Source organism: Corythoichthys intestinalis, chromosome 20 (assembly GCF_030265065.1).
Source record: "Corythoichthys intestinalis isolate RoL2023-P3 chromosome 20, ASM3026506v1, whole genome shotgun sequence".
Classification (NCBI taxonomy): Eukaryota; Metazoa; Chordata; class Actinopteri; order Syngnathiformes; family Syngnathidae; genus Corythoichthys; species Corythoichthys intestinalis.
The window spans coordinates 3,257,918-3,272,565 of record NC_080414.1 but is presented as its reverse complement, the minus strand read 5'-3'; the positions used below and the strand labels follow the sequence as shown (position 1 = coordinate 3,272,565).

Genomic DNA, 14,648 nt, shown 5'->3' with positions numbered 1-14,648 from the left:
TGTTCAACAATTGCTTATTGCTGCCTTAACTCGCGAAGTAACATGCCACGATGTGCTGCTTTTGGATGCAATGTCCAGTCAAATGGAAACAAGGGGAGTGAAGTGGTCAAGGTGGAATTATTATTTTTAGTGAATAAATGTGCATAAGTGGAAGCTTCTCCCCCTTTTTGGTCCCTGTATGCACGTATCCTACCCACCACGCGTTACAACTGGCGCCCAAACATTGGATCCTCAGTCAAGTAAGGGATCCGTCTATTTTCTGGATCCGACGGTCCCACCGCGTCTGCAATATTGGTTTCGGATCTGTCCATTTTTTTGATTCGTCGGTCCCACAGCGGCTTTTAGGATCAGTCTATTTTGTGGAATCGACGGCCTAATCGCGGCTACGACATTGCCATGGGATCGGTCTAATTCCTGGATCTTCGAGTGAGTAAAAAATGTGGATTTGGATTATTATTGTTATCTTTTATGTTGACTATTCTTCGTGGGAGTTTTCAACAAATCATACTAAATAATTAAAGCACTATGGCATGCTACAGTGACGACAGTGACTGACGTGGACCTTACAACAATGTTGGAGTTCGTCAGGGAACGTTTGTTTGCCTACTGCTGAGCTCCCGAGTGAAGAGTGGTCAAGGTGGAAATATTTTTTGTGAATGAATTTGCATGAGTGGAAGCTTCTCCCCTTTTTGGTACTTTTATACACGTATCCTAGCTACCACCCGTTACAATGTACAAGACATGGATTACACAAGGTGTGCTCTTTGGCCTGTACTGTATGTAAAGCACACGACAGCTGCGGATGCTAACAATCTACATAATTATATTGGGATAAGTTTGAAAAAGCAATATGCTTACCTTGAATATCTGCTAATAAAACCGGAGAGCATACACTCTCGCTCCCAACCAGAGTTCCCAACAGCACTCTCTCGCATCACCAGTTTTGCCCAACTTTTGTCTTATCAGGTATTTGCTGCACGCATTTTTCCCTGAAGCTCGTCTTGTGAACGACCAACAGTGCTGTCCTGCTCTTCACTTTTCAGATCTGGTTCAAATAGGAAGGATAGAACCGACGACATGTAGGGAAAGCCAACGAGTGAAACGCTGGAATTTCAGCAAAGGGACCGGTGACGTCACGCACTGCGACGTAACAAGAATGTAAAATTATTTTCAGTGATAGGTCGCCAAACTTTATTAAAACAAAAACATTAAGAGGGGTTTTAATACTAAATGATTATAACTCATACTAACATTTATCTTCTAAGAATTACTTGTCTTAAAAATAGAGGATCCCTTTAACGGTTAACCTCAGTAACGGCCTGCCTTATAAATGCCGTATCAGTGCAACACCACTAAAACACAGAAAATATCCATCTGTTTTTAACAACTATTTTTGACTCATTAATGTTTATTGTATCATTGCAATGTGCTTATTCATGTACATCTTTTACAATGAAAGGATGACAGAAAGGTATGAGCGACTTTTGTCTGAAAGCTGCTTAGTATGTCGCAGGGGAAGTTCCGTATCCGGTTGGATGGTCTTTAATGAAAGAATCGGAGCGAGCTTTTGTGGTGAATGTTCGAGAGTTTAAAGATTTACAGTTTGGCACGCAAATACCCCAAAACACTTCCTCACACAGCTCAATCAATCACTGAGAAGACAGTGGAGTCCTGCTGTATCCCTATGGAAACAGAAGGGCACCACATGACAAAAACATTCCAATATGTTTTAAATTTAAGCACGCTTGACGATGAGAGTGTGTATTTTGGAATAACATGAGCGTGAACCTCCAGCCGCCGACCACCTTCCTGCCTGTCGGCATTTCTGCCGCACCCACTCAACAGCTAATCTCACATACTGTACTTTCGTGGCTAATCACAATGTAAGAGCGGTTTTTATGTTGAGGAAGATGTTCTAAAGTGTAAAGCTCTTGAAATAAATGGTAGGGGTTAAGGGAGTTCCAAATACTCGATTATTAGATCCATCGCGATTCGACACGTGACGATTCGATTACAATTCATAAAGGTTAAAAAACGATGATTTTCCCTCATAACTTTATGACAGCCGCACGTAGCGGAACGAAATTCAAGACATGTCTCCTGCCCGGACACCTTTGACAAACGCACGCACAACGTTATGACGGATGCTGACGGTTACTGAGTGAGATACTGTATTTACTACTTTTTAAAAGACTGGAAAATAAATTTGTGTATGAGGCAGGCTGGAACCTGGCCGCCACGCTTCTGTGCGCAAGTTATTTTTTAGAGCGAGAGGGGAAGAGAGAGAGTTCATTGCGCCTTGTCTTTCAGAAGTCCAGCAGTAGTTTCAAGTCATGTCAATTGAAAAATGCCCTGAGTGTGTTGCTAAGACCCGTGTGCGTCTATAAGAAGTGAGTACACGAACCCTCTTGCACCGTTTAACCTTTATTGTTGTTTTGAGATGTTAACAGTTAGCGCCTTTGTTTCCAGAAAATGTGGAATTCATTCCATCAGTGTAAATTTTATTGTATTGTTGAGAGAAATAAGTACTGCCTTTAAAATGGTTAATGTTTTTGCACTTTGTAAAAAATTAAAAGTAAAAAAGCAGTTTAAGGGCAGCTTTTTGTTATATGGGCATGTTTCAATCGTTCCTGTTGAATCATTAGGATATTTTAAATAAATAATGGACATAAATTTGTTTGGCTACTTTAATTAGTAATGTACGATAACCGTCATCGTCAATACCGTGATCGTTGTTCAAAAATCGAATTGTAGCAGCCTGAATCGGAATCAAATCGAATCGTGGGGTGCTTGAGATGGCACACCCCTAGTAGGGGTTAGAGAAGAAGACTATTCGAGTTGCATAAAAAAGGCTTAGGGACAAAACTAAGAATGAAGTGATCTGGATTACCGTAATTTCCCGAATATAGCGCACACTTTTTTCCCCCAAAATCAACTTGTAAAATCATGGTGCGCATTGACCCCAAGGGTCACTCTTATTTAACATCTATATGCTTCCATTAGCTCAGATAATGGAACAGTATGACATCTCCTATCACGCCTATGCAGATGACACACAACTGTACATTTCTGTGTCCCCCACATGATTATAGTCCCTTAGTCTCCCTGAGTAAATGCATTCGTCAAATCAATGAATGGATGTGCCAGAATTTTCTCCAGTTAAATGTGGAGAAGACAGAGGTGATCATTTTTGGGCCAAAAAAGGAAAGGTCAAAGATAAGCAGCCAACTTAGCACAATGTCACTTACAGCTACAAATCAAGTCAGAAACCTTGGCGTAATTATTGACTCAGACCTAAAATTTGATAGCCATCTAAAGTCCGTCACTAAATCCGCTTATTACCACCTAAAAAATATAACCAGAATTAAGGGGCTTCTGACTCAACAAGACATGGAAAAACTTATGCATGCATTCATTTTCAGCAGATTGGACTACTGCAACGGTATATTTACAGGTCTTGATAAAAAATCAGTCAGGAAGCTGCAGCTAGTACAGAATGCTGCAGCCAGAGTCCTCACAAATACACGGAAGCTGGACCACATTACACCGGTTTTGAAATCGCTACACTGGCTTCCAGTGAGTCAAAGGATAGACTATAAAATACTACTGCTCGTCTACAAAACACTTAATTGCCTTGGACCAAAATACATGCTTGACTTGTTAGATTCCTATGAGACATCTAGACCCCTAAGGTCGTCTGGAACGGGTCTTCTGCATGTTCCAAGAACAAGAACCAAGCAGGGTGAGGCAGCATTTAGTTATTATGCTCCTCACCTCTGGAACAAGTTACCCGAACGTCTGAAGTATGCTCAAACTGTTAGCTCCTTTAAATCAGGGCTAAAAACGCTTTTGTTTGGCACTGCATATCCATAACTGTCTATATATTTCAACCTACCTGCCTTCTATTCCTCTTGTGCTTATCTCCATTGCTGATTTCAATTATTATTAGTAGTAGTAGTTTTTGCTTATTTTTATTTTTGTTTTATTTTTATTTATTTATTTTTATTCTGTGATTAAATGCGATCATTTGTCTTGGTTTTTACGTTGTGTTGATTTAAATGTGATTTTTATGGTCTTCATGTGATGTAAAGCACTTTGAATTGCCTTGTGTTGAATTGTGCTATATAAATAAATTTGCCTTGCCTTGCCTTGCCTTGCCTATAAACACGTACATGGATGGAGACAGAAATATATATATGTTAGGGCTGTCAAACGATTAAAATTTTTAATCGATTTAATTACAGCTTAAAAATTAATTAATCGTAATTAATTTCAATTCAAACCATCTATAAAATATGCCATATTTTTCTGTAAATTATTGTTGGAATGAAAAGATAAGACACAACACGGATATATACAGTGGGGAGAACAAGTATATATATATATATAAGAAAACCCATTGTGTTCTCCCCACTGTACATTCAACATATGGTATATAAGTACTGTATTTGCTTATTATAACAATAAATCAACAAGATGGCATTAACATGATTAACATTCTCTTAAAGCGATCCATGGATAGAAAAACTTGTAGTTCTTAAAAGATAAATGTTAGTACAAGTTATAGAAATTTTGTATTAAAACCCCTCTTAATGTTTTCGTTTTATTAAAATTTGTAAAATTTTCAATAAAAAAATTAACTAGTAGCTCGCCATTGTTGATGTCATTACACCTTGCTCACTCCCCAAACCCATAAAATTCTTTGGACCCAAGAGCCAGCAGAGGGCGCCAGACAACAAAAAACAGGTAACCAGTAACAAGTGGACATTACACTGCTGTCATTTTAATCTGAGCGGGGCATGTGCTTTAATTGCGTCAAATATTTTAACGTGTTTAATTTAAAAAATTAATTACCGCCCGTTAACGCGATAATTTTGACAGCCCTAATATATATTATATAAATATATATATATATATATAAAACTTTTTTTTTTTTTTTTTTAATTGACACGGCCACGTTGTGTTGAAGAAACGTACGCGGCGATCCGTTGCCGACCATTACGGTACGTGACGTCACCGTTTTGTTTCGGTAATACTTCACTCTGATCGGCCGAATGATTTCGTCCGTTAAATTCTGCTTTTTTCACTCTTCATAAAGCACAGAATTTAGTTTCTTGAACTCATTCGAGTCAACGTTTATTGCAGCTCCGCAAATCGGACCGTAACAAACGTAACAACACAGACTTCTTGTGTCCGCCAACTATATCTGTCCCTCGGGAAACTCAAACCCAAATAACAATAGTTCCTATTGTTACTGTCGTGTCGACAGCGATGAGCTCTCTCGGATTTCCAACTTATGTTCTCACTTTCATTTTACCGTATCAATCCATGGAGGGAACATTTATTTATCATGATGAAACGAGCAAGTTATACGGTAGCCTTTAAAAGAAAAGTCACATCTGTTTTGTTTTCTCCTGGATTCTGGTACGTTCAAGAAGTTATCAGATCATATTATTACCGTACATATGGTCAGTTTACAGTAATGTTTTGAACTAACAATGTGCTATGCTTGTGCTGTGTTTCACCAGTCAGTAAAATGACATTTCTGTATCTGTACATGAGCTCTGTTTTCTTGTATTTTTCTATTTAGTGGTGCTAAAATTAGGGTGCGCGTTATACAAGGGTAAAATAATTTTCCTAGACTTTACAAGTAAATTTGGGGTGCGCGTTATACACGGGTGCGCCTTATATTCGGGAAATTACGGTAAGTGCGAGGGCAGAAAACGGACTGAAGGCGTACCTGTATTGTAGGCTAGGGCAGAAACGGGGCTCTTTTGAGGAAGCATGCTCTTCATTCTGCTTGCCTCCTCAGGATGGTTGAACCGGAAGAAGTAGGATTTGCCAAGACACAGGGAATAACCTGAAAAAAGAACATACAGTATAAAAGGAGGTAGTGACAAAGTTGCACGTAAAAACGCTAAAGAATTAGATGTGGCATTAGCACAGCCCACATGACTTTGCACTAGCAGCCATTCCAGACTACGTTGTGTACTCTGGCCATCAATTAGGCCGAGAGAGCCAGGTATTAAACAAGAAGGGTCATGACCTCTGTATTCCACACAGAGAACCACAGCTGTCCAAATACTTCAAAAGAGAAAGGACAGAGAAAAGCTCCCACGGACAGTCTGTGAAAATGACAACGACACAACAACTAGAATGTTCTGCTAGAGATTCTTTATAATCAGGGATCAGAACAATGTTTGCCTTTTAAATAACAAAACTTACATCAGATTTTAGTTACATAAGACCACTAAAATATGCGCAACTAAATTCCAAAATGAAGCTAAAGTATCTTAAGTGGGAAACTCATTGGACTATATAACACCATTGCAAATGCTGTGCAGCAGATTCCTTGGACCTGAGGTCATAGAAAACCTCCGAAGCAGGAGTAAGATAGCGACCGACCAAATGGAAAAACATTGCTTTAAAAACTCCCTTCCTATCTTCCCTCTATGCCAGTGGTGTCCAAACTATTCCACATAGGGGCCGCAGTGGGTGCTGGAATTCATTCCTACAAAACAAGATGACATCTTTTCACCAATCTGGTGTCTCACAAGTGTAATCAGTTGATTGCAGTCAAGGTGCTGCTTGTTTTACCACAAACTTCATTGGTTAAACTGTCCGTGCTCGATTGGTAGGAACAAAAACCACAGCGGCCCTTGCGGACAGGTTTGGACACCCATGCTCTATGCAATCTTAGCAGCTTTAGCAACCTAATTGCAATTGCATTGTATGGTAGGTAGAGTTGTCCCGACTAGTCGACGTAGTTGACGTCATCGATGATGTAAATGCGTCGACGAGCACAACATCCGTCGAGGGTTAATGAAAGGTTTAAAAACTATATGCGTGGAAAGTTGAGAACGTCAGACGCTCGGTATGCAAGCAGGGAAAGCGGCACAAAGCCAAAAAAGCACACCAGTGCGGCCAAAACATTGACTTATTTCAATTAAACCAAGGAGTGTACACTGTTGTGTCCTGTCTCTTCAACGCCAAGCTTGGCTCTACGTCGGCCGTGAACGAACACCTAAAGCGCCGTCACCCAGCTGTAATTTTGGAAGACGACAGGAGACAACAAGCCGACAGATCGTAAGTCCATCTAACTAACTAACGTCATTTTTTATTAAAGTTGCTAAGTCTGTCGCGATATGCAATGAGTCCATTTATCGCATGGTAAATAAAAATGAAGGCGGTAGTCTTGACGTGTTGATGGCATATGAGACTCCAGTTCCTTTCACAGATGTTTATTGGTCATCAACACGCCGTAGAATTAAAGTTCAGACATACAAAATGAGGAAACACATCTATAATAAATACTGTAAACGTTAGCATTGATACATTGAGGCTGCTATAAAACATTCTTCTCCAAAACGCAAACTTTCAGTTAAAAGGTGACACTTCAAACATGAAAAATGGCTGGGTAACAGCATTTGCAAACGAAAAAAAACAACAACAAAAAATCTATTACTGACACCACCACAAAATGCTTTTTTTTTTTTAGCATAGTGTAAAGCTTATGGTTAGCGGTTTAGCGAACGTAATTCCGGTGAACATTTCAAACAAAAATAAAAGCACGTCATGTTTGTCATGTAAATAACGATTCCTGGAGTTAAACCCACATACTTCAGAATTCAGATTCTTCACAAAGAATAGCTTTATAATTACATGCTTTATTAAAAATCTGATGTATACTAGTATATTTTGAATTAATGCTAGATTTATTTTTTTAAGAATTGTTTTGAATCCTGTTGGAAAGGCGAAGTCAGTGTTCTGAATCTGTTTACCTTCCATTCTTATGCACTAGTTAATGCTTTCAGCATTTGACCTCATTGTTTATTTTTGATTTATCATTGTTATTTACATGTTTGTTTTTGTACATTAATACTAGTGATGGACGATAATACATTTTTCAACCGATATCGATAACCGATAATTTCCTGCCCCTTCAACCCGATAACCGATAATGACACGCCGATAATTCTATTCAAATATGTGTGTAAAATTTTAAAGTATACAAAGAGCAAATGTTACTGTGCAAAAATGTAATTTAGTCCTATTTTTTTCCACATCAAATGTGAACAAGTAGTAAATTCCAACAACTAAACAATGGCAATGATGTGTAATGGTAAGCTTTTGGCAACAATTACTTAGAGAGTAAACACCCAAGTTGCACAAAAATGCCTTTAAAAGTAAGCCATTCCTAACATATATCACATTACTACACTGCAAAAACACCTCCTTAAAACTAGCAGAAGTGGACAAAACTGTTGATTGCGCACATTTGGAGGCTAAATCAAGTATATAATTATCGGATTGCATTATCGGTTGAATTTCGTTTTATCTGGATTATCTGTGTGACGTCATAATAGCCATTATCGGCCGATAATTATCGGTGACCGATATTATCGTGCCTCTCTAATTAATACAGTATTTAATTGTTACAAAAAGATTTTGTGATTTGATAACCGTCAACAAAATTTCATTGGTAAATTAGTAAAACAAAAAAAATTATTAGATTAGTCGACTAATCGTAAAAATAGCGGGAGAAAATTAGTCGTTTGGGACAGCCCTAATTGTAAGTGCCAAAAACTGACGCTTTGCAATGCCAAATTATCAATTCTCAACGCAAGACAGTACAGGCCCACACACATGAAATGTTGAGTCTGCACAGCTGTGCTATTGAACTTCTAAAATGCATCACTTCTGTAAACAGTGTTGCATGCACACAGCAAGGAGGTGACATCCCTTTAGTTCAAAAAGAGGATGATCGCTGAGGAGATTACGAACAAGCTCTAACAACATGTGTTTGCAATAGCCAGACATGAGTGTGCATGCTCTGACTCACAGAAGCCCGCAGTATAAGAGCAAACACTGAGATGTGCGTGTACTAGGCTCGGAGGTGGGTAGAGTAGCCACAAATTTTCACTCAATTAAAAGTAGTCATCCAAAAATTTACTCAAGTACAAGTAAAAACCTATTCGTTAAAAAGAATACTTAAGTAATGAGTAACATTGTGAGTAACTGCTTACAATGTTAGATTGATAAAAAAATTAATAATGGTCTATTTACTTGTGCTGCAACGATTATTCGATTAGTTTGAGTAATTAGATTAGAAAAAAGATCCAAATTAAATGTTGCTGCTTCGAGTATTCATTTAATTAAAGTGGCGTCGCAATGGTTTGTTTTGAACGTGTTTGCACTTAGTTTTATTGATTTGGGTGGATACACTGGCCTCTAGTGGCGACAGTGAATATGACATAACTCATTTCACAAGGCTGAATCCAGATGCTCCCTGTGGGAATATGTGTTTGAACTTTGAACCATTTGTTAGGAGCATTACAAAAACAACAACAAAAGTTAGCATTTTATAGCATTTAAGCTAGCGGGCATTTGCTATGTAAGTTAACCATTTGTTCTTTTGTTTTACTTAGATCCTCATTTATTTGTTTATTTTTATATACCATTTAAAGCTCAGCTCAGGTATTTTATTTTTTTGTATGTTCCTTATCCGATTACTGGATTATTCAAACTAGCTAGTTCATCAATTAATCGACTACTAAAATAATCGATAGCTGAAGACCTTTTTTTTTTCTGAGCACAACTTGATCTATCTATATGAACTATGATATGTATACTGTACTAAACTACTATATGACCATTTTAGCCCAAAAAGATGACGCAAAAAACAGACTCTGATTCCTCCGATTCCTATAAAGTACAGCTTGGCCGATATATGGAATTTTATTCCAACAGCGCCCGATAAAAAAAAAAAAAAAAAAAGCCGATAAAATAGGATTTTAGTCAGGCATCTGTGTGGGCAACTGTGGCCGCCGCTGACCAACGGTGGGACCCCGTAAGGACCCTGCAGCAGCTTGAAAGCAGGCTGCCGTTTTGTAAATACTGTAAGATTTGTTTAATCTTGCATGAGAGAATACACAATGTTGCTTTAGCATTTTAAGGTGCTTACTGAGTGATCCTTACACTCTAAATGTAACTCGTAGCATTAGCATAGCATTCACATTAGCATGGCAAGCATCCTCTTAAACTCTCTCCATTTAGCTTAGCAAGGAGAGGTATGAGAGTCACGTTTCGTCGGCCGGGATTTGTGTATATCCGTCTTCCGAAACAGCCTGATAGCACAGATATAAGTACGCCTGCCCCTCTGCTATTGGATGCATTGTTGACGTAATCCCAAGATTGCCGTCCACCGCTCGCTTTCCCTGAGAAGTCCGCTCCCACATACACAATAAATGACTTGTCGCTGAATCCTTCACACTAGGCTGCCGCTAGTTTGCCCAAGCCTTAATGGAGTCATGAGGTTATTGTTGCAATGTCTCAAGGGTGAAACTGAGACAGCCACTGTCAGCATCTCTGGCAGAAATAAAGTCAATATGTAGTACATTTTTCTCAAAAAGTTAATCAAGTAAATGTAACACGTTACTACCCACCTCTGAGTAGGGTTGTCAAAAGTATTGATGGTGAAATGTTGTATCCGGATACGATATTTGACCATAAAAATATCGATACCCATTTACTGAATTTGTTTTCGCACGACCACAGGTCACCAGAAATTTGTTGTCATGGGGTAAATTTTAAAATTATTTCAAATGAATCAGACATCTACTAGTGATGAACTCATTTAAATAGTTTTTAAGAGCCTCTTGATAGGTGTCAGTATCGTGACAACAGTAGCGTGTACACCTCGCCTGCAATCTGCTCACATAAAATTCTAATTTCCTACTCTCAATAAAACTGCCATCTGTGCAAAAAGATGCAAGTGTGCTGGTCTCATCTGTTCTCACTCCTCACATTTTCCGCTCATCCTAAAACAAATAAACATACCAATCAAGAATTTTACGGTGTTAATTTCTTGATTCATCCCTTTTTAAAGCTGACTCTGCAAGCAACTCCATAATTTTTACAGTTTGCCCGACTGGTAGTTGCAGTCATAAACGCCACATAAGTTGTATTTTCTTCATAGACAAGCCCACAGCAGATCACATAAAATGTCGTCAATAATCCAATTTGTTGCAAAGTGGAAAATCGCCTCCCACGTTGAAGAACAGCGTGATGCTGTAATAGTTTTTAAAAACATTTAAGAGATAATTGAAAGCTTGCCATCTACAAAGTCCAACCTCAGAGTCTTTGAGGATGCAGATGTAGGCCCGTCTCAAATCAAGTCTGGAGTCAATTTCTTTTGCTCTAGATGTACTAAATTCCACTCCTACCGCAATGTAAAACCAGAAGAAACGCTAAACTGTTTCTCTATTTAGTTAACATTAGCCAAATTGTGTCCATGGCGTTACAATGAAAAATAAACCAATCACACCGGCCTCATGGCAAACACTAGCTTAGATGAAATGACGTTAAGGGCTACTTGTGTGAAGCGGTATTTGGGCCACATGAATGACAATAATACAAATCATTACAAGGAGAAAAATAATAAGTTTTCCTATTTTTGTTTTATTAAAACAAGGCTTAAGTTGTGATTACACAATAAACTTGTAATTGTATGGATTACCATAAAAGTCTACCTGCTACCTGTTCGATTTATGGACTTTTTTTCCCAGAACCGAAAAAAAAAAAAAAAAAAAAAAGGCCACTAAAAAAAAGGATTTTGATCAGGCATCTGTGTGAGCAACTGTAGCGACCGCTGACTGAGAGTACAACCCCGGAAGGACCCCGCAGCGGCTTGAAAGCAGGCTGCTACAGGAACCTTCAGGCCTGTTTTGTAAATATTGCAAGCTTTTTTTTTATCTTGCATGAAAGGATATGTAATGTTACTTTAGCCTTTAAGGTGTTGACTGAGTGATACTTACACTCTAAATGTACCTCATCACATTAGCGTAGCATTCGCGTTAGCATTAGCTTTAGCATAGCCAGGATCCTCTTAAACTTTCACTTGTTTACGTTTTGTCGCGACGTCCTGGTGGGTTTAATTATTTGAAAATAATGTGCTGGTCTTGCTGAGTGTGTATAATTATCAAAATAAGTGCAGAGTTAGCTTTTCTTTGCATCCTTTCCCAGCTTTATACAAATAAACAATCCTTGATCACAGGTCTTCAGACAGCTCTTTTGACAGAGCCATGATGCAAATCCGAAAATGCTTCTCGACAAGACAATTCTTACCAGGTGTGTGTTTTATAGTGGGGAGGGCAGCGTTAAACCACTCCTCAGTGATTGGGCACACACCTGACATAAACTGTTTGGTAAAAATTGGTTTCAATTGCTCTAAGTCTCCTTAGGCAGAGTGTTCACTTACTTATTTCCCCCCCTTCTGTCATTAATTGCATGCTATCCTAATTAAAATATGAAAACCTATTAATGTTTGGGTGGTTTTAGTAAAAGCAGACAGTTTTTTCATCTGTGTGATTTTGACAAAGATCAGATCCCATTTGATGGTGATTTTATGTAGAAATGTTTTTTCATCTGTGTGATTTTGACAAAGATCAGATCCCATTTGATGGTGATTTTATGCAGAAATGTGATAAATTCTTCCCAATCTCCCCATTCGTTATGAATACGGAAGTCGATGCGAACGCTTACGGTGAATTCTGCAAAGATGGCGTGACCCCCCCAGACCAAAGTCGTCGACGCTGACAGGAGGGGGCGGGCCGATGGGGAAATACGGTACAAAATCAAACATTTCTTATTTGCTACATCATCATACCTCATTACTATTCATCCTTCACACAGCCGCTGGAAACAGAAATCATTCAGTCATTCAATTCATCTGCAGGCGACCAGGAGATCAGGATTTTACAGCACTGTGTGGTGGTCTTCATGGGAAACAGTCTTCCCTAAGGCAAAACACGAATGTTTTGTCCACCAGCGTCGCAAAAGCCAACCAAACCTGAAAAGTTACCTAGTGTTGTTTTAAGTCTCAGGTAGTTGAAGTTGTTGAAGCATTTTTTTTTTTTTAAATTGCCATTCAAAATCTACATGCTTAAAGAAAAAAAAGTATATCGGCCTCAAATATCGGCAATCGGCTAATTTTTTTATTTTTATTTTTTAGATATCGTTATTGCCATTTGAATTTGAAAATCCTATATCGGTGGATCTAGCTATTATTTCCCAGAAAAAGGCAAAAATAGCCGTCGTCAAACATTTTTAAATGCCAGTACTATTTTAGCCAATTGAATGTGAGCACAATCACTATTTGACGGGTCTCAAGACAAAGACAACAGATGCTATTATAGCCTGTTTTTTGTTAATATTACTTTCCCACCCCTTAATTTCAGTGTGACCCAAATAATCTGTGGTAAGGCCATTTATTTTGGGGGAAAAACGGCACTGCCATAAAACAGCAATGGTTTATCGGTGCACTTTTTCAATGTCCTCATACAATTGGCAGTCTCAGGTTGCAACTACTGGTAAACATAAACGTATTCATTCAAGACAAAGATACTCAAACATGCACACACACCACTGGGTTCCCATTGGGAATGTAAACTGGCCTTAAAACCACATTAAGGTTCTCTGGGGCCGCATCATAAAACGACAGACTGGTCTTTCTCAAAGGAGTCGGAGTTAATTGGGTCAGTTAGTCGGTCACGCACACACAGAGATACCAAAATCTTATCCAGAAAGCATCAGTCCATCAGCCAACGCAACACAATGAGGCAGCTGGCCAAAAGCAAAACACAGCAGGCAATCATCGAACAGTCAACAAGATAACCTCAACAGAAAGATAAAGGAAGTTTTGCATGAGGCTAAAATATTGAGGAATAGGATAGGTGATAGGTGGATGGGGGAAGGGGAGACTTCACACTATAATGACATTTAGGACAATGAAGCAGGGTTTGTTTTCAGGCATTAGGTAATCTAAAAACGGAGACTTCGCAGCCCGGGGCAAGTGTGTCTCTTTGACACACAATTGTATGAGAACATCAAGGGATACATTAACTCCTACCCAGAGGTGGGTAGAGTAGCCAAAAATTTTACTTAAGTTTGGGTAGCATTACTTCAAAAGTAAGTCATCCAAAAAATGTACTCAAGCACAAGTAAAAAGGTATGTGGTGAAAAGAATAATGAATATATGAATTCTGAATGAGTAACTGCTTATGGTGTTTGATTTTTAATTTAAAAAAAAAAAAAAAAAAAATTGTAAACAATTTTTTTTACACAATAGTATTTTTTCCTCTGCACAGTTATCGATATGAACTGTTAATATCATACCGATGACATAACCAGATCAAGCCAAAAATAAAAAATAAAAAAATCTAGAGAAAAACAATCTACAGAGATGAAGCGTCATTCGTCCAAAGAACATGAGTGCCCTCTAGTGGAAAAAACTTATTTCCAATTATGAAATTAAAAGGATCATATTTCTAGTTTACCGTGGTCAATCGGTGCCAAATAAAATCTGGGAGAAATGTCAGAGATTCGCCCTTTTGAGTCATGTTGATGGCAGCGTTTAATGTCAAATACTTAAATTTTTACAGTGCTTTAAAGGGTACCACGGAAAGAAAGACATGTAGTTCTTAAAAGATAAATGTTAGTACGAGTTATAATAATTTGATATTAAAACCCCTCTTAATGTTTTCGTTTTAATAGAATTTATAAAACTTTAAATAAAAAATAAACTAATAGCTCGCCATCGTTGACGTCGTAGAAGGTGAGATCACATGGGCTCCCTGCCGTACTTCCAC

At 38.3% G+C, this 14,648-nt stretch overlaps 1 protein-coding gene across 5 annotated transcripts in view; it reads right to left on the bottom strand.

The window, feature by feature from the left end:
* phldb2b (pleckstrin homology-like domain, family B, member 2b) overlaps window positions 1-14,648 on the bottom strand; it is an 89,619-nt gene that overhangs the window by 49,893 nt on the left and 25,078 nt on the right. For all 5 annotated transcript variants that reach the window (XM_057824686.1, XM_057824689.1, XM_057824687.1 and 2 more), the window contains one exon: window positions 5,741-5,860. In XM_057824686.1, coding sequence (XP_057680669.1) covers window positions 5,741-5,860 — 120 coding nt within the window. The remainder of the gene's footprint in view (window positions 1-5,740; window positions 5,861-14,648) is intronic.